Source organism: Ixodes scapularis, unplaced genomic scaffold (assembly GCF_016920785.2).
Source record: "Ixodes scapularis isolate PalLabHiFi unplaced genomic scaffold, ASM1692078v2 PGA_scaffold2__306_contigs__length_199485367, whole genome shotgun sequence".
Lineage (NCBI taxonomy): Eukaryota > Metazoa > Arthropoda > Arachnida > Ixodida > Ixodidae > Ixodes > Ixodes scapularis.
The window spans coordinates 44,271,054-44,298,042 of NW_024609857.1; the positions used below are offsets into that span (position 1 = coordinate 44,271,054).

The 26,989-nt window shown below is 43.0% G+C and overlaps 1 protein-coding gene across 1 annotated transcript in view; it reads right to left on the reverse strand.

Moving 5' to 3' along the window:
• The window catches only part of LOC121836459, a 40,542-nt gene extending 18,200 nt beyond the window's left edge, over positions 1-22,342 (reverse strand). Inside the window, exon 1 of the mRNA XM_042291359.1 lies at positions 22,099-22,342. Within this exon, the coding sequence (XP_042147293.1) occupies positions 22,099-22,342 (244 nt within the window). The remainder of the gene's footprint in view (positions 1-22,098) is intronic.
• Positions 22,343-26,989: the final 4,647 nt, after the last annotated feature.

Here is a 26,989-nt window from a genome sequence, read left to right on the forward strand (position 1 = left end):
ATTATCATCCGTCTTTGTCCTTTTGTGTGACGGCTGTTTCCCTCGTGTTTTGACAAATGATAGTTCAATGTAACCAAAATAAAGCCTCGCGTCTGTTATTGCAGTATGAGTTATAATCACACTAAAAGAGGCCAGTGCGTCTACTCTCCTGGAGAGTACACGGATCCCCACTCCCTCCGACCTACGGAAGAGGCTCGGCGAACAACCTTGGTTTATCGTATTTAGAGATCTAAAAATACAGACAACCACATTCCACTCCGCGTAACGTTTCACACACACACTAAGGAGATCTTCAGTGTTATACTGCACATTTAATTTTATGTTTTAATTTGTTTCGTGTTTCTTCGTTTACCGAGCTCTCACAGTAAATCCGGATGATTAAAAAAGAAGCAGATATATTCTTTTTTTTTTTTTTTTTACTTTAAGAGCTCAGATTTTACACGACTGAAGCTCGACATTCAGTTATGAGACTTTTTTTTTTTTTTTGAAGAGCCGCCACGAACGTCAAGGTTAGGTCGCATAACCAGGCCGCTTGCTCCTACGGTCACCGAAAGTTTAAGAAATGATGTTCATAGCGAGTGCTTCCCATCTTATTACCGCTCCGCGAAGCGAGGAGCCTGAAGCTAAGAAAGCACCCCCCGCGTTTTTTTAAGCAGTCAATGTCGGTTGGCAATTGTGTCAACCCTGCGGGTGCCACCTTGCAAGAAAATTCTGTCTGTGCTTTATAACTCTATGTTCGTATTTTGAAACAGCTTAATATTGGGAGATCATTGTACTATAAACACTGCTAATACGCAATTCAAATGACCCAGGGACGGGAGCGTTAAAAGCGATTGGTAACTACGTTACATGACATAGGGATATGTTTTTCTTTTTTATGTAGATTCGTGTTTCAACATTCACGGAGATCGATCTTTTTGTTTCTTTCTTTAGACGTCCAGCGGCCAAGTATATAACGTACTATTGCCACTCCAGTATGACGAGGATAAAGTGCTGCCGCCGCTGTGTACAAACTGACTTCGTACAGGCCCTCAGCGACTCCTCCTAGTGTGGCCAACGCGATGGACACTCCCAGCAACGTCTCGCCCGACCGGCACCAGTACAAGGCGCTGCGAAAAAAAACAAAACAAAAGCGACACCAACGTTTCTATCTGTACTCAGTGAAGGCCCGGTAGGAAAATTTGGTTGGTCAGAGAACTTGAGCGGCAATTCTTTGCAACTCGGATGCCCGCCACGATCACAATAATTGGAAATATATCTGCCCGAATACCAAACTCGATCGCTTAAGTCTCCTGCGGACCTATAAAGAAGCTCTCGTGTCTTTTGTTTTCTTTTGGCGGAGAGGGGGGCAAGAAGAGGAGGGGGTGCGAGTCGCGTTGACTGGCGCGACTCGCACCAGTCAACGTGCCTCGTTGATAAAAATAATTTTTGACTTTTTGTTCAACGTATTCGCTTTTTGTTGACTTCAATTACTTAATTTGTTTTACTTTGGCTTCCTGTTGACATGGTCAACATAATTTTGTGTTGAAAAGTGTCTGATGATTTTCTTCAACCGGACTCAAAATAAATGCAGTTAACCTTCTATTGACTCTACGTTGATATTTTCTTTTCTGCTAGCTTCCTGTTGACAGTCTTTGCAGAAAGACTGTAGACGTTCTGCTTACCTCGAGCTGAAAATGTTCAGTCAACTCTCTCTAGCCAGTGTCAATAAAAAAGACACAGACTTTCTGTTGACTTTTTTTCTTCAACATTGTGCATCTTGACCATACGTCAAAAGTCATTAAATTCCTCTTGAACATGACACAAACCCTGAGACTGCATGCTACAAAAAGACACGAACTCTAATTTTCTGTACCGTTTAGCGCTCGTGTCGTTTTTTGCCTGCAGTTTCCGGGTTTATGTCATGTTCAATCTAAACCAGCTCATTTGCGCCCTTATACTCACTTCATATAACTGCCTCTATAGTCTGTAAGAAGGTGAGAACGGTAGGGAGGAGCTTCAGTTGATCCGACTCTAGCGTGACCCTTCTACCCTTGACAACGCTTCGGCGTCTCGTGGAGCTCGAGAGCGCGAGCGCAGTCAAAGCACGACGGAAGGCAATTGGCGCGTGCTGGAGGCCAGGCGTTCGGAAGGCACGTCTTGCCGTTCTCACTTTGTGAGTGACTAAAGTAAATTTATTGACATCATTAAAATAGTCAAATAGTAAAGAAAAGCAAAATAACTATTTTATTGCGGAGCAACTGCCTTGACTCGCCTCGTCCTGAGGTGTGCCACGTAGAGAAGCGATAATATTTCTTCTATGAGCCGTTTTTGTGGATGTTTTGGCGACTGTGCTAAATTATTATTAGCTGTACAATAATGTTTATTAGCAGACAGAGCCCACGAACTTCGAAACACTGTTTTTCCTTTGACAGACTCTCGAGAAGCAGATCGGATACATGGAACTTTAATACATGCTGAGGTGGCCACCGGCCAAATGATTACCTTTAAAATGTAGCTATATATGGCTCTGGAACAGTCAAAGGGACTGTGAATCAGGTGTTGAGTGTTTCATAATAGAATCCACGGTTTTCAAGGGCCTCCGCAGCTACCACGTTTAAAAAGCAGCAATTGAGTTCTTCATTTTTTTTTTTCACACCGGGTTCTGTCAGTGAAGACATGGCAGGAAAAGAAAAGACTTTTTTTTTCCTCGTGGATTTTGAACTGAGCGCTATGGCCCACGCCAGAAACTCACCAGCGTGCTTTTCTTTCTTGCTTCGAACGCAGAATTATTCTGGGCGGACGTACGCTGGTAGTCTACAGGTTGATTTTTTTTATAGACTGACGCAGCGCGAAGCTCATTGAGTTTGGGACAGGCCCTGATAGTAAATGTTCGGAGGTACTCGCACTGCTTAGATTGCGAGCAATATGGAAGTACCGCACGGATCACCTCTGTGTTCTCGAAAGGCAAAAACCAGTACGAACTAACTTTGAGCAAGGCTTCACAATTACTACCTGCCTTATTGCTGAGAAGTACACCCACTAAATGGCTGGATGGTCTGATTTGTAAGCGCGCTTTAAAGTGCCGACTGCGCCTCGAAATCGGAGGAGATAAGTGTGGAACTTTAAAGCCACTGAATGTGGCTGGGGACATAAACCTATGCTGTTAAATGAACTCGCCATGCGCTGCCTCTGTCCAAGTGTGGTTTAATTTTGTATATAACGTTATTTTTATGTAAAAAAAAGACATGTCGGTAAAAAAAAAGTTTCGTGCTTAATGGTGTAAATGTCCGTGTTCGTTTCTTATGACTATTGATGGCTGCCGCACCCACAGTAACATCATTTCGTACAAAAAGACATCAAAAATATTTAAAAAAGAACTAATACGGGTTTTTGTTTTTACGTCAATCTGCGGCAGCCAATCTGGAGAAGAGTGAAATCCCATAGTAAGCCTCTAAAACTTTGGTGAATGTTTAGCTAAAATGTAAAGCGTTCTTTCTAAACGCCGGTAGCTTTTCAATTTTAAAGCTACAGAAAAAGCATGTTGGAGTCGGCACGAAGTCTAAAAAAAAGTGGGCCAACATTAAAAAAAAAAAGACAAATTAAACAGGAACGGTAGAGAAAGTCAGATGAGATGTTGACATTTTCGATCTTCAAATGACATTTTTTTCTTTTTAACTGCCTTTCACCAGAAAAGCACCACGGTTTTGTTTGTTCCACTGAGCATTTTCAACACACGGCAAACTTTACGTCTGCAGTCTTTCTGATGACACTGTCTGCAGGAAGTTAGCAAAACAATCAACGTAGAGTTGATAGAATGACAAACTTTTCTTTTAACTCAGGCTCTAGAAAAGATAAAAACATTTCAACATAATATAAACCAATTGTTTGTTGACCATGTCAACGGGAAGTAAAAATCAAAAGAAAGTAATTGGAGTCCGCAAAAAGTGGACAAGTTTTCAATTAAAAGTCAAAAATCATTTTACTAGGGGAGTGCAGCCCAGATACCTCGACGCTTGTTAAGTATTTTTTTTTTTGCGCGTGGGCGTTTTTTTTAAACAGCATGAACCCGTTTTATTAATCTCGTTTTCGTTTTAATTATCTTTAGACCACTCTCCACTGTCATCCTCTGAAACTTAGTCGTTCGAGCAAGGGTTCGGTAGTTCATGAGTACGATGCGTTTTACCGTCACCATATCACTGTGCCTGCCCGCTGATTGACTTCATATGTGAATTGGTGTGGCGATGCGGGCTATTTGGTTCATGCTTAGTGGATTCGACACAGCGCACAAGAAACGAAGATTAGTCAACAACAGCATTCCACACCATTATGGCCTATTCAGGACGTGTCTTTCCATATAGCAAAGAGATGTGTTATCTCTTCCCATACTGAATTGGCCATGATGGTGTGGAATGCTGTTGTTTACTTCGGTGTTTCTTTCTACTAAAAACTTTATTTGAGAGTAAGCGCTTGTCCTGTGTACACCCTTCTGCTTTGTCTTCGTTTCTTGTGCACTGTGTCGAATTCATATGTCAGTACAGTACTACTTTGGTACCATTTCTTAGCGCCTGTATAGGCCCACTTGATTTGCGTAAAACAGTATTTGCAATGAAGGACAAAATCACAAAAAAGAATCCAGCATTTTCTGTTGTTCTCGTTTTCGCAGCACGGCTTGGAATTGTCCTTTTTTGATGCAGGTGGTGCCGTGTTGGACAAATACAAAAAAAAAATGTATGTGAACTTTTCTTTTTAGGACCCGGTTTGAACCGGTTCACGCTTCATGAAACTGATAACCAAACCGTTATCACAAATTCATCACTGAACTGGGACCGAACCGGAACAAAATGCAAAACTACTGTACCCGAACACAAGTCGAACCGACCCGAAAAAATGGCGGATCAGAATTACTGGTTTTAACTTGCAAGGACAGATCAATAATTGGTGCTCCAATGGTGTTGCTCAGCAGCATAAATACAGCAGTTTCTGAAAGAGTTCTTAATTCGAGTCATGCTGACTTGATGTGTTAGAATATGCGCGTGTTGACAGTTCGGATGAGTCATAATGGTGCGCCGTTACATACTGGTAGTTCCTCCTTTTATTTGTTTGCTCTACTAACGACAATACCTTGGAAGGGTGATCCTCTCTATCTTGCAGAGGTTTCGGGATCGTTGATTAGATCAGACGGAGTTTTGCCAGTGTTACACCAGTCGCCAAGACGGCGCTAGATTCGGTTCATGTTAGATAGAGGTGAATTTATTATTGCATTGATAGTTTGCGTGAAGAAATATTCCGCAGCGTCTGTGTTTGTGGACGCCTCTTAGACGTTAAACGCGGAAATTTGAAAGAAAAAATATTTAACTTGCCGACAACAGCAGTAATCGTTTTGTGTTGATTTCCCAGACAACATATTATGTTACTCTTTCAAAACAGGGTTTATAACAGAGTTAAGGACACACAATACCCAACTATTGGTTCAAGAATAGCCACATTTTCGTTTTTGCACACCATTATTTTGTATCACGTCAGCATTATTAATAAATATAAGAAAAATATAAATGTACTTCGACGTTGTCTTTTCATTCGACCTTTTAAAGAACGATGCGCGTAACTCCCACTCTCAAATGTTTGTTTTCAACTTGCGTTGAAATAACGCAATATGATGTCACCACAGATACCTACTTTCCTGTTTGCCATAGATACTGGCAGAAATCGCTATCAAACAAACGCTGGTAATGTCGGGAACATAAAAAAATACACCGCTGAAGCGGCAAGTTTTACTACGCATAAAGTATTTGGTCTCATTTATATTTTCGGTAGATCTCACTCTCAACGACCGCCTTGATTTTTCATACAAGGCTTAATACCAGTGCTGAACATTATTTCGATTCGGGCGAATATTTATTTCATTCATTGGGTACTTCCTGCGCCTTCGTATTCTGAGTGCTTCTTCTCCTTAAATAAATAAAACTGAGACTGGAGCTTTTTTACTCTATGTTTATTGCGTAAATATGCACCCATGTTGGTGTTTATATTGCTACAGCCCATTAACGAAGACTTGTTCCACGCTATCGGTGAAACACGTCAGATGATCCAGGAAGCAAACTGTTTCAACCATCAGCACAACGTAAGATGGATATAAAAATCTAAATATAGGCTTTTTGCACCGAACAGTACATCCACTAGGTTTACAGCAAGTGCATGCAATGTGACGTGGCACGTGAGGATGTAAAGCACCCTTTGCATTTCACAGTTACAAAATTATGGCGTAGATATCTACTGAATTTATATGAAACTGGAAACATTACCCCAATATCACGGCGAAGACGTTCAGACCAGGCTGAGAAGTGAATAATACCTTCCTCACTGAAGTCACTTGCATCTGCAATACATTCACAATAAAATATTCTAGATACAGGCTTTGCAGATCAAGGCCCTGTCAGGAGCCAGTGAAACAAGCGCCACGCTTGTATTGTTTGCTCTGTAGAAGAGCTAAAACTAAAATAAATGCCACCCTGTGCCCGGTCTAAGGATGGCAATATATCGAAAGGAACTTGTAACAAACAGAAGTCAATTTCTAGTTTGCGGTTGTTCTATTCTCCAACGGAAAATAGAGCTACGGGATTGGTGTTCCACTCAAGACATAAATTTTCAAATATTTTGAAATATTCAAATTAAAAAAAAAAAAAAAAAAAAAAAAAAAAAACGTTTACACTTTTGTATAAACGTTTTTATGGAACGGTGGCCAAATGAGTTCCGGATTTATACGAAATGGGCTAAGTTAATTATTTCGGGTTAATGCTGTATAGAGTTATAGCCACATGAAATAGGTTTGAGTGATATTGTCACGGGTGGTGACCAAAAAACAGGAAATAAAAAGGAAGAAATAAACGTTTAATGTGGCGAATTTGTGCCAAAAATAAAAGGGTACAAAAGATAATAACAGAGCGTCGCGGGCGTCGAAGTCGGCGTAGCAGCAGAGTCGGACGCTGGGGCGAAACTGACTCCGTTCGCCTTGCGGAATCCCTTATGTACCCTCGTGGGTTTCTGGATCGTTCGGTGTAGAAGGTTCGGCGCGTAGAACATTCTGACCTCGAACATGCAACATGGTTCTCGAATTTACCAGAACCTTACTTTACAGAGTCAACAAAAATACGCCTCCGCGGCCAGGAATCGAACCCTGGCTTTCAGTGTGGAAAGCACGCGCGATAACCGTTAGGCCACGCGCGCGCTGCCTATTTGGCCAGCTGCGCGCGCGGCAATATATCAGTTATCGCTTGTTTTTATCTCTAGTCTTGAAGGCTGCCACCAGTTTTCTGTGGGCTTTTAAATTATCATAACATTCTTAAAATATGGGGGCTGTGAACATTAGTGCTAGAGTCTCCCAATTATCTGGGTTGATATTCAACCTTGATATACTTGCTTAGATTAACCAAGAAGGGTGATCGGTATCACATCTTAAATTCCACAAGCGCCATTGGCAAAAATGTGTTAAGCCCTTTCCTTGCCGAGGCTACTTGTTCATTATTGCGTGACACCGATGGCCCATCTGGTTAGTTGGACTCGTTACAGGAAGAACATTGATTAACGATTGGAGTTTCTAAGGCTGGTGCAAACCGGGCTTCTAGGAACGTAGCACAGTCTTTGGTAAGTCTTGATTGCGTGATGCATGGTACACATTAGAAAGTACTGAATAAGTAATATTAAGTCGGCATGCCCGGAGGCCTAAGGTACACTGGGCTTTTAAAACAAGGTAGAGTATATTATGTTTTTCTTTAACTAATGAATGCCCTAAAGGTAGGCTGTTACCAGCTTGTGTCCTGCCATGGATCCCAACGTTCTGGTGATCTTGTAAGACGAAAAAACAAAAGCGTACTTCCATTCTTCCAGGCCCATTGAGGCTGCCTGTTGAAAAACACAAATCAGACGCTCAGTTTTCAAAGTACTTTAGCGCTCTAATAATCTTCAAGCCAATGACACGCAAGAGTTACTAAATCTAACGTCAGATCCGATTTTAATGGCTCATAATCACTGTTCTAAGTTGATTCCATACCAGTCTTCAAGTGCAATTTTACGCGCCAGAGGTAGAATAGTCAAACCGCTTCTTCAACCGCTTTTACTTACATATAAATGTATCTCTAAAATGCCATTAGTTTGTTAACTCCATGTGCAACAGCTTTAAGTGGCGACCCCGAATCAAGTCGTTGCCCTCACAAATCCCTAAATGTATAGTCAAGAACCATTAGTTCAACAAATGAGATTGGAAATCCTTAACCCTCTCTACTTGTAGTATCTGTGGCAAAACTGCTCCGAGAGTTTTGACCAGGAATATATCATGCCCATTGGAGTGTCATACTCATCACCGTTTTCATTAGTTAAACTAAATCAAAGGATACCTGTGACTGGCATTTGGAGCGGGAGCAATGTAAATAAATTATGTTCCAAAATAGACTAAAGTCTATTTGGCTCCAAACCAACACTTACCCAACGCCATTCAGAGTCAACCTGATTTACCCCCAGCTCCACCCCTCACCCACAAGACCCATCTGTCAACAGGACCGAGGCACCATCTACCACATGGTCCTGGCCTGCCCGAAACATCTAAAACTACTAGACGCAGCACGGCTTCAAAACCGCCTCAACTCCTGGGAGGCGGCCATCAGCTCCTCGGACGCGGAAGATCAGCGCCAGCTGGTTATCCGAGCCGATGAAGCGAGCAAGGCCAATGGGACACCGGACAGAGGGACCACTCCAGGGTGAGCATCCGAAGTAATCCTTGATGATCTCAATAAAATGTACCATCTGGCCTATAGGCCCAAGGCCAAAACGCCGTGGTGCAAGATCAATTACGGCACCACGTTGCAAATAAAATAAATAAAACGAAACACCAACATGAAAGTTAAGGAAACAAAAGAAAATAATACGTATTTCCATAGGACGAGACGCGAATGTGAGAGGCTCCTATTATCGGTGATTCAGTAAGCATTTTAGCTGTAGCTGAATCGCGGGACTCCACTTTTTGTTTATCTGCTATATTTTCTGCTTAGTACTCCTGTACTTAGTGTTTATACATTAATTATGCTGTTGACCCCTAATTAACAAAGAACAAAACAGATCCACAAGGTGGACCCCAAGCCACAAATCTGAATTGGTTGTATTTATACAAAAACGCACTTTCAATGGCAAGAACACCCACATATAATCGAGCTGTGCATTTCCGAACCCAAGGAAATTGTCCGATATCCGAACTTTTACGTGACCGAGCCGTTCGAATGGTCTGAAGTGAGTAATTCAACAAATCTGATCGAAACATTAACATTGTTTTCTGTTGCTCTTATTACACAATAGGAAAATACTTTCACCTTGCACTCTTAATTCAGTAGTACATTTACTATGTCAGTTGAGCATGCATTGTCAGCACAATCAGTGCGGCTCTGTCTTTAGGTACTTATTTTGATCATCGACATATTTTCACTAAAATTATCTGCAAATCGGATAGGAATGCTGGTTTAGACCAGAACGCATCGTTTTCTGAACAACGGGGTCTGATTATCAGGCCAGTCAAAACAAATTAGAAGTTTCTGTCTTACTTAATTGATTGACCTTATCTCATTGGTGCTCTTTTATTGGCATTGAAATGCACGAACTGGCCCATTAACGTAGTTTAATAAATTGAGCTAGATACGTTTTCGTAACAAAAAGCCACCAAAAACCTTTCACTTGGTGATTCTCGAGAAAACGGCAGGTGTTTCTTTTTTAAAGAAATCCTGCATTTTTATAATTATTATTTCCACGTAGGGCAAACCAGAAAGGTGAAGGCTTGTGCTGATATAAATGATGATTATCGGTCTTGCAGGTTCAATAAGTATGGGCAGCAGTGGCGTGGCCAGGGAAGGGGCTTATGAAGCTCTATCGCCCCCCTTTCCCTCCTCCCCCTCCTCCGAAATCCACCCTTCCTTATATCCTACATACGCATTTTGCCTCCCACCCCACCCCACCCGAACTCATAAAGCCACCAGCAACATGAACCCCCCCCCCCCCCCCCCCCCCCCACCCCACACTCAACCCCAGAAGAAACATACCTGGCTATGCCACTGACGGGCAACTACTTTTTACTTCTACAAGGCATCGACGTCGTCTTCTATTAACATAAGCAAGTGGATACGGGACGGTACTGTGAGTGTAGTCGCCGCAAGGAAATGTGTAATTCAGTATGTTTTAATGTTCCCTCCTCGAAAATATTATAGGCGTTTGTCGTAAAATTACCAACCTGAAGAACTCACCAGTGGGGGGAAGTAAGGCTGAAGAAGGGATTGGGCCATAGAAGTCCATAGGTGCGTATAAACTAGACGGATAAACCACGAGTGGCGTTTTAACCACGTGCATAACCTAGTCGCCGATGCATTAATTCCCTTTGTTTCCTTCCCCTTCTCCATCGAAAAATACGCAGTCCCTCTGAAGAATATTAGATCGGTTGACTGTGTTCATTTAGATCTAAATGTTAGCTGCAATAATAATACAGTATGAGGTACAACGCTAAGCCGGACGTTGAGATTCGTTGCGGTGATGAAAATGCGTCTGGCATAGCCCATATGGTTCAGGAGACTTGCAGCCGCCAGCTGCTGTAAAAATTTCCTCGTCAACGGAGTGTTTTTTTTTCCTGCTATTAAATTTTGTTAGCTACATGGCAAAGCCAGTTTACAGAAACTACTTTAAAGGTGCTACGAAACTATGGTTTCTTTAAACAAATACTTTCAAAGGATGCATTTTTTTAAAGATTGGATAATTCTGAACCCTTGACGAAAATGTACTAGTAAGCCAGGAACCCGGCATTCATCAGTGTCCTACGCACTAATCATGCTAACGCGAATCGGTCTTAGGCGAATAAAAAAAAAGAATTAATATATTTTTGATGAAATAGGATGGATACATCTGTACTTCGGGATGCAAAACCTTTTCCCCCGCCGTTATATTTTATTTGTATAAAATCATAAGGTCGCTTGTGATATTGCCGCGCGCGCAGCTGGCTAAGTGGGCAGTGCGCCGTGGCCCAACGATTATCGTGCTTGCCTCCAACGCGAAACGCCGAGGTTCCATGCCTGGCCGCCGATAGAACTTTTTGCAGTTTCTGTAACGTCGCATTCTGGTAAAATCGAGAACCGTGCTGCTTATTCGGGGTTAGAATGTTCTTCGAGCCGAACTTTCTACGCCGATTGTTCCAGAAGCTCACGCGTTTACATACGGGGCTCCGCGTGGCGAGCCTGAGTAAGTCTCGCCCCAGCATTCGGTCCTGCCGTTACGCCGACTTCGGAACCCGCGACGCTCTGGGCCTCTGAATGTCTAAACCACAAAGTTGGGGCCGAGATTGACGGAGCGCACTGATTGGCCTATCACGACGATGACTTCGCGCTTTTTTTGCCGACGTCCAATCGGCGCGTTCCGCAAACTTTCTGCTCCAACTTTGTACATATTTGACGAGTGTAGGGCCCCTGTAGTTACCTTCTGTTTTCTTTTTGCTTTGGACACAAGTTCGCGCCATTAACGTTTCAGTTTCCTCCGTTATTCTTTATTTCGACACCTCGTCATTATGTCAATATCGATATGTTTGATATACATATATATTTGTAGGCCAACCATGCGTTGCTAATTCAATTGTCAAGATATTTAGATTTGAAATTTGCGATGTTTTCAAACCAGGTAATATTCGAATGATTTGCGCACTCAGGAGCAGAACTGACGTTCAGTTCATTCAAGTACAATATTTGATTTCAAGATAGATGAGGCAAAAAAACATAAGACAAGATACACTGACGTAATGAAGCCAATTCGTGCCAACCAAGAAATGCAGCAGACTAAGTATTTACGTCACAATGATTCTCATCCCGGACCTATTTTACTGCGACCGCTGATTATAGTAAGCGCGAAGCAGCTTCAGCGATGGTGCATTCTCAGTTGATTTCTGCATCTTTTATTGTTCTTATTTTTTATTGCACTAGGTGTAATACACCACAGGAAGCACTCGCCTCACCAAAGTTATTTAATAAAAAGCATCCTTGCGATTTACTATTCATATTGTTTTATGGGATTATAGTGAACGGTTCCGTCTTATTTCTGGCAGAAAAGTGGGCTTGGATGGATTGAAAAATGCATCTGTGATGAAACGTTTCAATGTCTGAAATATCTGCCTTGTCACTTTTTGAAAAGCTATATTTAAAAGAGAAGTTTCTCAACTTGTTTCCAAGCAATATTTAAAGCTACGCTGGATTTTGCAAGACTATACATCGCATGACGCTCAGTGCATGTCAACAGCTGCAGGGACGTAGAGGAATTTGAACAAACAAATATATAAAAAGAATCAGCACGAATCTTTTTTTTTTTTTTTTTATCCTTGGTGAACCTTTGCTCCCATTTAGTCACTCGCCGAAACGGCGCTCTAACCTTGTTTTAGTAATGCAGCTGCGATTTCGAGTATTCAGCATGTACGCTGTAGCTGATGTGTTTATATCAACGCGATATTCTTTCGGTGAAAAAGGAGCCTACTTCCCGTACCTTTTACCTGGGCTGCAAAATGACAAGGATTTAACAAAAATAATATTGATAAATTAATGTAGCTTCTTCTTTCTTTCTTTATTAAATGACAAAAAAAAAGAAATTTTTAAGTATTGAAATTATCAAGCTAAGCGGGACAATGAGTTGCCACCACTCATTTAGTATTTGAGCATTTTTATTCAGGCCAAGGTTATATATCTGATAATATTCATTGTATAGATTGGCTCAGAAACAACGTTTTGAAGCTATTTAAGTTTACTAGATAGTTTCTTCCGACCAAGTGCTATCATCTAGATTCTATTCGATGCTGATGAAATTTGAGGAGCGACGCGTACTATTTAATCCAAAAGAGGCTGGTCTTTATGTGCCAAGAGGAGCGTATGCTTTCCTGCGACGCTACGAGAAGCCAATCATTCCGATTGACGTAACTGGTTCAACGAAAAAAATGGCACAGAAAACGTCTCGGGGCTGAAAAAGGGAATGTGCGTTCTTATTATAAAGTTTTTTTTTGTTTTAGTAGATCGTTGCTATACCTCCGATAACGATACCCGACACCCCGCCTACCCAAGCAGCACATTGTGAATTGGCCATCGCTGGCAAGTGTACTATGGCCAACCAGATTTTCGATGGCCCAAGCTTGGCCAAAGTGCTCGGCAATAGCAGTGTTTTCGTCCTCGTCTGGTGACTTGCCATTCACTTTATGCCAGTCGCTGGCCATTCACTTTAGGCCAGTGACTGGCCATTCACTTTAGGCCAGTGACTGGCCATTCACCTTTGTCCAGTGGATGGCCATTCACTTTAGGCCAGAGACTGGCCATTCACCTTTGGCCATGACTGGCCATTCATATTTGGCCAGTGACTGGCCATTCACTTTAGGCCAGTGACTTCCCATTCACCTTTGGCCAGTCACTTTCGGTGAGCCACTGGCCATTCACGTTTGGCCAGCCAATAGCCATTGACTTCCGGCCAGTCACTGGCCGAAAGTGGCTGTAGTTATACACTTATTACATAATTTATCACAGACTGCCAGAAAATTTGGGTGTTGCTCAGAAGACTGTCAAGAGTTTCGGGAGGTCAAGTTTGAGAACTCAACCCCAGAAACTTTTACATAGTAATGACACGCGAAGCTGCTGCAAGGCTGCTCAATATTTATGGGACTTTTTGAGTACTAAGTCTTACGACGCTGGTTGCGACCACCATTCCAGTCGTCGTGGGTTCAGGGATGGTATGTTGTCCCACCATTAAGATCCCCCGGTAGTGCAGCAGTAAAAAAATATAAAAAGAAGTAACTTTAGGTGAAGGGACAGTGCAACAATAGAGAGTTTTAGTAGATCGTTCCGATACCTCCGATAGCCCCGATAACGATACAATGCACGCGCAAGGGAGGCGGTGGCGGAGTATCGGGTATCGTTATCGGAGTCATGGGAGCGATCTACTAAAACTCTATACTGTTCAGTTACAATATTTTTCACTTTACACAAGCTTACTGGCACTAATGGGAAAGAGAAGCCTTGAGTACACAGTAAAAGTTTTTACACACTTAAGGGTGTAAATCAGTTTGTCCCTGGGCTAACACCCTTATGGCGTTCAGGCAAGCACCCTTCATATAGGGTGCTTGCTAACACCCTTGGTAAAGGGTGCTTGGCATCAAACGGGCACCTGCTGGGGTGGCCCAGTGGATGCTGGGCCACCCCAGCCAATCTGGCGCCGGGAAGGTATCATGCGACGTTTTGGTTATGTGCAGTTCAAGGTCACATGACGCTCTCTCGACGCTGGATTGGCTGGTAGCGTCCGCCGCGCTCGGACGAAGGGTGAAATGAAGTATAGACCCCAGTGAACATTTCATTGGAATGTTTCCAATACACATACCAGAACTTGTAAATTGTACAAAAATCCTATATGGTATTGCATATTCTTATATTATTATTACATGATTTACAGCTTATCATGTTTACTGAACACATTTACACTTTTTTCACTTAGAGGGATTGCCACATCACCACATACGAGGCATGTGATAAAGAAATAATGAGTCACACTAAACACAACTCACTTCATGAAGTAACACAAAAGAGCTCCTTGCAAGCCACATTATAACCCCGTGGGCAATTGGGAAGTGCTAAGGCACCCCCCTTTCTCGAACTCTAAGTGAGCAAGCAGTGGATCCAAGCATCGCACTGCACGGCTGAACCATTGTGAACATCATGGTCTGCCGCAAACGAAGCATGTAAAGCTTTCCTGTTTGGAGATCAAGTGACATGATTTGTTTGTCTCAGAGGATTGCAGGCAACCCACGCTTCGCTTATCACTTGTCTCCTACGCGCATCTGGCTCAACTTACAAATCGCGCATTGTACCAAACGGTCCAAGAAGACGGAAAGGAAGGACTCCCCTCATTCTCGAACCCTCGTTCGTGCAACCGGAAGCAGCCATTCTCCCCCTAGAAGATTAGCTCGTCACTCAAAACTCGAACAAAAGTTGCTTTCCCCACCCCGTTCAGCCCTAAGCTGACAGTGTTGTGGAAGCTACGTGCTCCTTGGGCCAGCCCACGTGGGCCAGCCACACGCTCGTCACGCCACGGGTACTTCGACCGGCTCGGTTGTAACGCGCTGACGCTATTGACACCACCACAACGCTGCCAGCGCCACAAAGGGCAAAGCTGATAACCACGCCTGCCTTGCTACTCCACGAACGCGGGGAATCTTTTCTACTTTTGTTTGCGCGGGATATCCCATGACGCATCGCGCTCTCCGTTCGCTTCTCTTCGAGCGCTTGCTCGAGTGCACCGTTTGGAACGCAAAATATAGCCAGTCGTTCAAAATACAAACGTGCGATTATCATTTACGGTTATTATCCGTCATGCTTGACTCACTTCCGAACGAAATTTGAATATTTCAATTTTTGTTTCCGTACCCCTTTAAAGAACACAACTGTGATGATTTAATTAATGAAGATGATGAAATAATTTTGACTCAAGAGAGTGACCACAAGGGTATACTGAAAAAACTCACTAACAATGATGAAACCTAGAAATCTATTAGTGCCTTCCCTGTGTTTTGCCATTGAGTGGAAGAAGTTTCTTGGCCTATATTTTTGTTAGAAACAGGTGTGATCCGTCCGTCTGTTTTTTTTTTAATCTTGATGTTCTGCATATTTTTTATTTCCTAGGTTGAAAGCTCAATGCTGTTGTTTGTTCAATCACATTTACCCCAATGTTAGTAGGTTGCTTTTTTATGTTTACTGTCCTTGGGTATGTCAGGGGTTGTGAACAGCAAAACGCTGTAAGGCCAAGGAAGGAATTCCCTTTGTAAAGTGGTGGCAAGCAGAAGAGAAATTGTAAAGACTGACTTCATGTCTTCTCCTGCGTTTTCTTTTTTGGGTCGCCTATTCATTTTTGCCCATTAATACTCAGCTGTGTTTGATACTTCTCTGCGTTTGTGTCATCCTTCAGAGAACCCGTCTTTAATAAAATATGTTTAGCCCGTTTAGCTAGCTTGCACCCTCCTTTTTTGTTTTTGTCCATTAATAAATGACTGTAGGATTCAACTGCAAGCACGGTGTTAATGCATACTAATAAATAGCAGCATACTTTTATTGACTAGTGCTGATGATTGGACTAGTTAGCAGCCAATTATTGAAAAGGAAGCATGAAGAATATGGGAACAGAGGATATGAACACAACACAGCGCTGTGTTGATCTCCTCCTTCTTGTCCGTGCCATTCACATTCCATGTTTTTAATAACACATTTCTTAATAATTTTCTGCTTGGTATCATCTGTATAGGGGTTCACTGGAACGACCCATCTGCTATTGCATTCACTTTAGGGCGGCTCCCCCTTCCTCATGGTGCCATCGTTCAGGAAGTGCAAGGCGGGTGTCACTCTCACTCTTGTGGTTAAGTTCCCCAGGTTCCCATAGGTTTCAAGCTGCTAGCCAAACTGAGTCAGGCCTCCCAGCCCTGCAGGAAATGTCAATTCCACTCTTTTAGACGTAGACACCCACATTTTGCATGTACGTGAAAGAAGCTCTAACAGAGAGGAAACAAAATGATTGGCCTTCTTTTAATGCATCTTTTTCTTTTGCTGAGAACATACATAAACGTTACACGCTATTGTACATTCAGTGGTGCGGCTTAATTTAGGAAGAGCACTTTTTTATATATAACTTTTATATAAAGAAAAAAACTCAATATAATGGGTCGGGCATAAATGGTTGCTATATATGAACAGCCCTATACATTTTCACATTACCTGATATCACCAAAAGAGTAGAGTAGCGTAGGGCTGCAATGCACCAATTACGACTTTGTAACCAATTAATAGTCGGCATTTATTTGTTTATTACTATTGGCTATTATTCTTTGACAGAAAGAATAACCGGGCGAGTTGGTACGGTGGTAGTCTTTGAACTCCACCAAATATTCAGGTTTGACATTAGTTAATTTTTTCCGCCTTTTTTCATGTTTTTGCCTTTTCTAGCTGCTCTGATTTTTGTAAGGGCTTTCGCCACTACTAAAAAACGTGACATCTAAACTCCTTTTATTTTTTGCATCACACAATCGTAAACTTAAAAAGTGTGCCGGTTCGGTAAACGCGAAGAGACCTAATTTCCGAGGGTGAAACCTCTAAAAACAATGGACAAGTAAAAGAAACAAACAACACAGGGCGTTGTTTGTCCGTTGTTTTTAGCGGTTTTACCATCGGAAATATGACGAAGAGACCGCGCGTCTCTACGCACAGGCATTAGCTTATGCAAAAAATCATGCTGCATGCTCGCTCTTCTAACGTTTTTCTCGCTCCCGCTTTATGAAACAAATCGGTGGCGAGCGGCTGTTAGGACAAGACGTCAGAACTAGCATGACCTGTGATTAACACTTTGGGACGGCGACTGAATCCTTGAACTGCCGTCGGACGGCACTTGAACGCTCCGCACAAGCGTCGTCGGACGAGCGCCGCACGACGGCGCAAAGAACATGCCCACGGTTCCGCCGCGCGGGAATCTTTCTCACACTGCGGAGCGAGCCACAGGTTTTGAAGAAGATACGCTCTTTTCAAATAACGAAATAACACAAAGCAGAAGCATAGTTAGAATCAAGCATAGCTTAGCAAGCGCACGGTGCACGAGAATGTTTGAAACAGCTACCCACTTTGCAGAAACAAAAGAAAGTTGCTAACCGGCGTTTGCACGAGTCGTGCATGGGCGGTTCTGAACTTACGGGCGTTGGCAAGACGCAGCGTCTTCCAGCTTTTAGTCATCGATTGTTATCCTTGAACACGGTATTCCTAAGGAAGATATTTAAAATATCCCCTAAAACGGCTAAAACGTAAAAAAGGAGATTTCCGAAGCCTCTGAAACTACAGGAACCATTTAACCGAGCCCAACGGAAGCTGATTGCGATAGCGATGGTCTTGCGCAGTCTTCAAGAGTCGCTTTTCCTTTTTAATTATTGTTATTTTTTTTTAGAACAATACTAAGCAAAATATTATTATATTAGTAACAATAAGAATTTCACTAAAATAATAATGTAAAACATTACAAAATATGAGTAAATCTTAGGTTTTATTTAAACTTTAGGTTGTTTCTTTTTTGTGTAAACCGAAACCGAAACTAACTTAAGCAACGTTTCCTTCGTCGTAATTTTGTGTGTGTGCATGTGCGTCCTTGTGTTTGTGCGCGCGCGTGTGGATTCGTCCGCGTGCATGTGCGTGTGCGTTTCTGGTTGAGCATCCGTGTGCGTCTGCGCGCGGGCGTGGGTTTGCGCGTGTGCATGCGTGTGTACGTGCGCGCGCGCGTGTATGTGTGCGACTGCGAGCGCGCAAGCGTCTGTTTGTGCGTTCTATTACACTGCGCCCGCAAGAAGAACAATTGGATGTCCAGGGACACTGTTAAAACAGTAACTTATTGATTATTATTATTATTATTATTATTATTATTATTAATATTATTATTATTATTATTATTATTATTATTATTATTATTATTATTGTTGTTGTTGTTATTGAAACATAGCCCTGAGACTTTAGACACAGGGCCCAAAACTTTTCTATAGCTGGCTGTAGCTGTATCTATAAATTTTTGAGGCCGACCATGCAAAGCTACAGGGGGTGATAGCCTCCCATTGAATTTCCCATAGACGACCATAGGCCATTTTTTATGGGATGTCTCGAACTGGTTTATTATGAGATTTTCCTCTTTATGTGTGTGAGTTTTTGTGCATGTCACCATATTCTCAAATGACTATTTTACCCGGGTTGACATGGTCATGGGACAGGTTCGAGCACCATGTCATGAATATTTGTCAAATATTTTCACAATATTTTAATTTCATGTTGCCAGATATAAACTCGAGACTAACAGATTTTCTTACTGTACACTTCCATCAATAAATATTTGTAAAAAATGCTAGTGTAGAGCATTTCACCCTACTTTCCGATTTCTGAGCATGGAGTGATTGGTAAGAAAATTAAATATGAACTCATATATAAAATTTTCTTTCAAACATAAAGATTGTATGCAAAAGAGGCACTTTATTATTAGCTATTTGCATGAATTACAAAAGACCTTATAAGAAACTAGACTGCTAACAACTGTTGCTTTTCAAGCAGAAATCTTACCTGTACATTATGTACAGAGCCATATATAAGCTTTCCAAAACCATTTCACATTATTTATTCAGCACCCTCTTTTACAGCCTTCTCACATTCTTCACTAAATGTAGGGTGTAACACGAAACAGCACCTTTTTCGGTAAAATTATGAGGTTGTATTCCTAGTTTTAGGGTGTTAAAAGGGTGTAGCCGAGGGTGTAAGTTGCTACAACACCCCTTTTACACCCTTAAAGGTGTAACAACTTTTACTGTGTGGTAGGGCCGAGCATCACTGGCGTCAATCACCACGATAGCGTCAATAGCGTCACGGCGTTGCCCACCACCCTCCAACAACCACGTTGTTAACAACAAAACCAGCGTTCTGCACATCTAGGTCGAGATGTTCATTTTCTTTTTCTTTTACGCGTGGTTCGATTTTGAACCTTTTCGTTGCGGTTTTAACCGAAGCTGGTAGCTTTCTTTGGCTCAGGAAATCAGTATCCTAGCACCTATATGAAACATTACTGAGACTAGCTTAAGTTTAATCAATATATGAGAGACGTCTTGTTTAGGCTCTTCCAAAACACAAAGCCTGAAATATCCAATCTTATCCGATTCAAGCACAAGCTGATCGGGGTGCGTGGCTAGCGTGGCGGTTTACTAAGCTGAGTGCATTGATACACCTATAGGTTTTTAAAATAGAGAAGGGGGCTTATGGTCGGTATACAGGTACACTGGCTGGGTAACGGAGGGTGCGTCTTCCAGGAAAGCTGAGCATGTGCGCCCGATGCACCCGACAACAACTTTTTTTCTTCGAGTGCATTTGGGAAGTAAATATGTGGAGCACTAACCGAAAAATCGCGGATGTGGTATTCGCGCTAAGAGGGCCGCGCAGCGACAGAGCGGTATTGTTAGCGCGAAGATGACGTTGGCGCTGCTTTCGTATTTTATTTTCATACAACAACGGCGGGCACAATATTTTCCCACTTCTAGTAATGTTCCAAATGAACATATCGCACGACAGTGCTAGTTAAGACAATAGCCTTTCAAGTCTAACGAAAAAAAAAACGGAATAAAACGGTGATCGTTTGCTTGCGCTAACAGTGTTCGCGCGATGCACGCACTAATATCCTGCCAACCACTCGCTCATGATGCTTCTCTCGCTGCCCGTCGTTATGCCAAAGTTTCGTCAACGCGATGAAACTTTAGATTATGGGTGTCCCTGCGGCGAAACTGAAAATCAGCACTTTTGGCCGAACACTTGTCGACCATGTTTATGTCCACGGCGGCCAAGCTAAGAATCAGCTCTTCTGACCAAACACTCGCCGGCCGTGTTTATGTTTCCGGCGGCCAAGCTGAAAATCAGCACTGCTGGCCAAACACTTGCCGGCCGTGTTTATGTCTCCGGCGGCCAAGCTGAAAATCAGCACTTGTGGCCAAACACTTGCCGGCCGTGTTTATGTTCCCGGCGGCCAAGCTGAAAATCACCAGTGCTGGCCAAACACTTGCCGGCCGTGTTTATGTCTCCGGCGGCCAAGCTGAAAATGAGCACTTCTGGCCACGCGCTTGCCGGCAGTGTTTATGTCTCCGGCGGACAAGCTAAAAACAGCTAGTTTGTGGCCGGACCCTTGCCGGCCTTGTTTATGTCTCCGGTGGCCAAGTACTTAAAGTGGCCAAGCTGTCCAGACACTGGCCCACCGTCGATCGATCGAAATTCACTTTCTGGTGCTGCTTGGGCGCCTACGGGCATGCATCATGTCGTTATCCGGTATAGTTATTGGAGGTATCAGAACGACCTACTAAAACCGTCTATCATCTGAGCACAAACGGCACGCACGGCGCCTGATAGCTAATCACCGTCTAGTTCCCCCCCCCCCCCCCCCGAGTAAGATATTGTTATTGCCTCCAATAATTGGAGGCAATAACTACAAGGAAGCAGAAGTGCGGTCTCAGTTTGTAAATAAGGCCATCTAGTGGCGAGGAAATACGTATGGTTACGTGCGGTTCATCGATGGTAAGTCGTAACGAATTTCGTATTGAATTATTTTCAAAATCTTATATGCAGACCGCATGTATTCAGAAAAAAAGGTATATTCTTACACCCGGCCCTCGTCATATATAATACACCCATAACTTCTGTTCGTCATACAGCGTAGTGATGTTGAACCGAAGGTACCAACTTTCACGAGCGGCTTGGTAGTGGAGTTGTATAACTTATTAAAATAACTAATGTACATGACTTACTGCAAGCTACTGGCGAACCTTTATGTATTTCGTCTTTTTTTTTGTAGTCTTTGATCAGTACTTTAGTTTTTTTATATGTTATATCTAGGGTGTGTACTTTCCGGTGTTTATTTGTGAGAAAAATCGGCGGATGTTTTTCGGTGTTTATTTATTTTCGAAGCACCGGTGTATTTCGGTGGAACGTCTCACAACGAGGCTAAAATCGGTGATTATCGGTGGAAAAATATGCGATTCATCACAAACAGAGAATTCCAATTTTATTCACATATTTCGTACACTTCTTCTCGAGGAAGCATCTATTTCTCACACTTGGTTATTATAGTAGATGCAAGCATACTTCGAGAGGCTTGCATCGGTCATGGCAGCACGTTCCTTGCGGTTCACAACCCGCAATTTTGAAAACGCTCGCTCCACATTTGCGCTGGACACAGGAAATCCTAAAATGTCCAGCGAGGCTTGGGACAGTAGTGGCCAGTCAGGTAAATGAAGGTTCCAAAATAACACTGGATCAACGGTGCTAGTCACAGCATACTGGCGGTAACAAAGAAACTCTGATTCTAGGTCACTCAGCATGCGCTCGTCTCGGAGGACCAGTCGATAAATGCTCTCATAAGGCACGAATCCCTCTGGCAGCTCTACTTTTATGCACGGATTAACAATTTGCACGCGGAACCAGAACGGCGATTCATCCATGAAATCTAATTCATCAGAGATGTTTCGGGAAACAGTCCTAAACCACTTGCTTTGAATCATCTGATAGTAGGCAGAGAAGGAATCAACAAGCTTTAACCTCAGAGCCTCTTCAGTCATGTTCAAAAGTAGGTCAACACTGCCATAGCTTTCTGTTGGCATGCTATTCCATCTTTTCAACAAAGCTGCAAGTTTTACCTTGAGAAGAGAATACACCTCGTGCATCAAGGTTTTCTCGGACTCAAGAACCTTCATGATAGCGAGTAACGAACTCGATGTCTCGTGAATGAAAGTCATCTTAATGAAAAGTTCCTGTGAAGACTCGGGATCTGAGACAAGCACTCTGAGTTTCCTGCACTTCTCGCCAACTGCATCACTACTTTTCAGAAAGGACGAAATTGGGCGCCAGTAATGCAACACATCAGCGAGTGCCTCGTAAAAAGAAACCCACCGTGAGGGGCTCACAGTGGAGTGGCACTTCGGCTCAAGATTTATGGACTGACAAAGCACGTTGAACTTACGCCGTATCTCTCGCGAACTTTTCAGGAGGGCAGGGAAGTGGACGACAAAGTCCTGAACAACCCCGAACTCAACCAGTTTCATGCCTTCGTTGAGAGTAACGTTGAGAAGATGACAAGGGTCCTTAAAGTGCAGTGCTATAAAGTCAGGTTGAGAGAGCTGAAGGTCTCTGTGCAGCTTATGCATATACGATGCCGAGTTTGAGGAAAGGGCGCACACATCGCGAAAACTCTTCCCAAGCTTCCCCAGAACTTCTTGAACGAGCACCCCAACGGCAACGGCGTTGCACTGCTGGAGCACTTGGAGATCTGCCATAAAAGTCTTTCGTTGGAGAAGCTCGAAATCAAAGAATGTTACGAGCACGGCAACCGCTGGTCGGCCACGGAGTTCTGGTGTCTCGTCGACTGTGAGAGAAATAGGACGATTCTTGCACTGTTCCTGAACCTTAGACAAATCCCTTGCGAATACGTCGGGTAAGTACTTGCGGTACATCATGGCAGCAGACGGCATTGTACGGGCTGTGGGGCACATATCTCGGAAGAGTTCTCCAAGGGGTCCATCAGTCTTCTTGAGAGAGATGCCAGCCTTGCAGAGAGCTCTGCAGAATTTGTGCGCCACGTCGTCGGCATCATCTTTCTTCCTTGAGACGCGTGTGATGCATTCCTCCAAAGAGCTTTGGTGGGGTACCTGAGCACTCCCGGCTGAAACGAGAAAAAATTACAAATTATGGAAACTCTGATTCTAGAGATTCAAGACACGATATTCTCTCATAAAAGTGAGACATTGCGGTAGTTTTTCTCATTGTAAACGAAATGAGAACACGGGAAAAAATTACTTACATGGATCAAGACGTGGTTTCTTGAGCTGGACGTGACGCTTGGATGTTATGTGCTCGGTGATCCTTGTAGCCCCTTTTCCATCTTTGAGGCTTACCGTGATTCCGCAGTGCTTGCAGACCATGGACAAAGGGTCTGTACACGTGTCGAAATCTGGATACTCCTTAGCGCAGTCATCCGGAGCTTTCCGCTTGCTTCCCATCCTGGTGGCCTTCTACTCCGCGTGACGACGATGATTGAAGTGTTCGACGAAGGGAAGCAAGTATCACGTTGGGATAACCCGCAGACGCGGGACGGACACGCCTTCTCAAACACGACTGGAAATTTTTTTACAAAACGGTCCTTTTATGTACAGCGAAAAACCCCCAAGCCAAAAAAACCCTTTTTCCGTTTCTCCAAAAGCCCGTGGAAACTAAACAGATAGCAATGAACGCATTTCAGTTCTCAAAGGTCAGTAGCCCTGTACGACACGGATGTTGGCAGTGTCTTCCAGGAACCACAGCAACCTCTGAATACATGCTTGCACCGACATCACTTAGCCAGACACAATGGGGAAAGGGCACGTGAAAGCGTACCCTCCACTGCGTTAATTTTTCCACAAAAGGGGGCCATGGGAGACACAATGGGGGAAAGGCATGTGAGAGCTTAGCTTCGACTGCGTTAACTTGACGCTTTTGACCCCCAGAAAGGAAGGCGGACTGACGCCACAGGATCCACGAGATAACACGTTGGACGAACCTCTACGTGGAAAGGATTTCGCAAGGTCGGAAACATGCAACGACCGGTGTTTTTCGGTTTTAACCTGGGCGAAAATATCCAACCACCGGTGTTTTTCGGTTTTAACCAATTTTGTATTTTCGTCACCGACGGATGTTCATCGGCGTTTTTCGGTTAAAACCGGAAAATACACACCCTAGTTATATCTCACCGTCATCAAGCCTCTTGTAAGCGATGGGATCGTCAGTTCGACGTCAGTACGCTCTACGTCGAACTGAAGTTTTAGGGTGTCTTACATATTACAACGGGTGTAATGGCTACACCCTTTTTTTAGAGTGCGCTCCGAATTGTAATTAGATGTAAATTCTATGGATCTCTAGGGCGAGATAAAATTAAGCGTAAACATATAAGCTAAGCAATTTATCACCAAATGTTCGCGAACACAGCAGAGACGAAAATGAAATTTCTGAAAAACGGTACGCCAAGTTACGTGTATCCCTTTTTTCTTGCAAGCTACTTGCAAGGCAATGAATGTAGACTGCAATGAGGATTATTGAGAATAAATTACTCCGTGCAAGACCATTCCTTGCATATGAAGGTACTGTTTTTTCATAAGATTCTTTTGTTACGCTTTGAGCGATAACAATTTTCGTGCAGCTGCTTTGTGTGTGTCTGTGCGTGTGTGTGTGTGTGTGTGTGTGTGTGTGTGTGTTTTAAGTACCTTCTTCTTAACGCATGGCGATGTTGGAAAATATGTTAACTGATATATTCAAAGCAGCTTGCAAACACGAGACAGAAGAAACAAAATGGCACCATAAACTCAGAGGTTATTCAAATAAAAGTTACCTTCGTTTACCGCTCCTAGTTGAGCTCTACCAAATATTATTCAGTATGCACAACCCCACAGAGCTCGCAGAATTATCTGTTGTTAGGTCGAGGGTCAACGGTGAATTTCACATAACACCAGGAAAAACAACAACAACAACAACAAAAATACGTTTCTAGGATACCATGCTTTGCTACTGGCACCCCTAAAATGTTTGTCTCGTACCAGTGTGATTGATGACGTATGCTATCTAACATCCTGGGCATAAGATGTCTGACGTTCTTTATCTACTCCAGCATTTTGTGAGGCTAGATATTACACTTTTTTTCAATATTTTGGACCTAGCAAGTTTACCGAAACTCTGTTTGCAGCATCAAGTTACTTGCATCGCGTAAAATACAAATTGAAAATTGTTCAAGCAGACGTTAGTGTCATGGTTTGCAGGTGTCGTAATATAATCGCGTAAAAAACAAAATATCGTTCATAAATAAAATCCGATTGAAAAGCGGTCAAATTCAGCTCTTTAACTCGCTCCAGAATAAGGAAGTGTTACATTCCCGACTTTTGTGGACTAGTATTTTTTGCTTTAGATCAATGTATCCTCGCCAAGTTGAAGCTCTATGTTGCCTATTTCCTTATATTACAAAAAAATCTCAGAAGAACCATAAAACCATCACTTTACTTATATTTTTCTTCCACGTATCCGACTACCGGCGATGTGGCTATTGCGCTAAAAAGAAAAAAGAAGCCCTTATTTGGGCGTTTCCTCTTACTTTGGCACATGAAGTACAGTTGGCTTTTTAAAAAGGTGAACACAAGTGATGCATGGCCGGCGCGGGGAAACCGCCAGATGCGGCACTGTATTTCGCTCGCGATAACACGGGGGGCGGGAGTGACCGGGACGTTCCCACTTTTGAATCGCAGGGGAGCTTGGAGAGAGTTATCGTTTGTAATAATATTGTTGTTTATTTTCACGGGCGGCCTGTTTTTTTTACGTGAGGGGTCATGCCTGAGACGACGCTTTTTATTTTCCCTCATTCGGCAGCCTTGACAGTTCAGCGTGAGTAAATCGTAAATGACGGTAATACACCGATAAAAAAAGATAGCCCTGCTCTCAAGCTAGGAGCGAGTGAAAACAGAACACATGTGCACAGTCACGCTGTGTCGTTTGTAAAGTGCGCTTTGTTAACGGCTTCGGTGTGCTGACGTCCTCCGTTCATCTAAGAGTGGACTGAATCGGTAATCGATGCCCCAGCGTGCTTAAGCTATCGTAGCGCCCCGTGTCGCCTTATCGCCGGCCGGGCCATCGCTCCCTTGTGTTCATCTTTCTTACGTCCGACTGTAGCTAGTATGTTTTTTTATGATCATAATCATATCATACACCATTCCGGAACGGTTAGCATTCAAGGTTAACTTATTTCATTTCATTTATTTCTCCTTAAGGGCCCTGTGGGGCATTACATAAGGGGGGGAAGCTTGTGGGGTAATACAAAACATACAAACACAAAAATAGAACAAACAAAAAATTGATGTAAAATCAATAGTCACAGTAATACAGGTTAAAATGGTTAAAATTTATTGGATATGTGCAGTCACTGATTGGCGAAAAGCGGATTGGTCAGTAATAAGGATGATTTTTTCAGGAAGAGAGTTCCAGATAGTTATGGCATGAGGAAAGAATGACGTATTAAATGCTAACGTTTTGCCTGTTATGCGTTTGATGCAACGGCTGTGATTGAGGCGTGACGAAATTCTGTCAGGAGGTGATATCAGGGAGTTAGATAAGTTGGTGCTAGCGTGGTAAAATTTATGTAAGAGACATAATCGCGAGATTATTCTGCGGTCAGAGAGCAGTGGAAGCTCGAGAGTAAGTTTAAGCTGTGTCACGCTGGTGTCGCGGGAGTATGCTGATGAAATGAATCGGGCTGCACGATTTTGAATTCCTTCCAGACTGTCGCTGAGGTAAGCTTGTGATGGATGCCAGATGGACGAGGCGTACTCGAGTTTGGGGCGGTCGAATGTAGTGTACGCTAGTTGCTTTAGGTG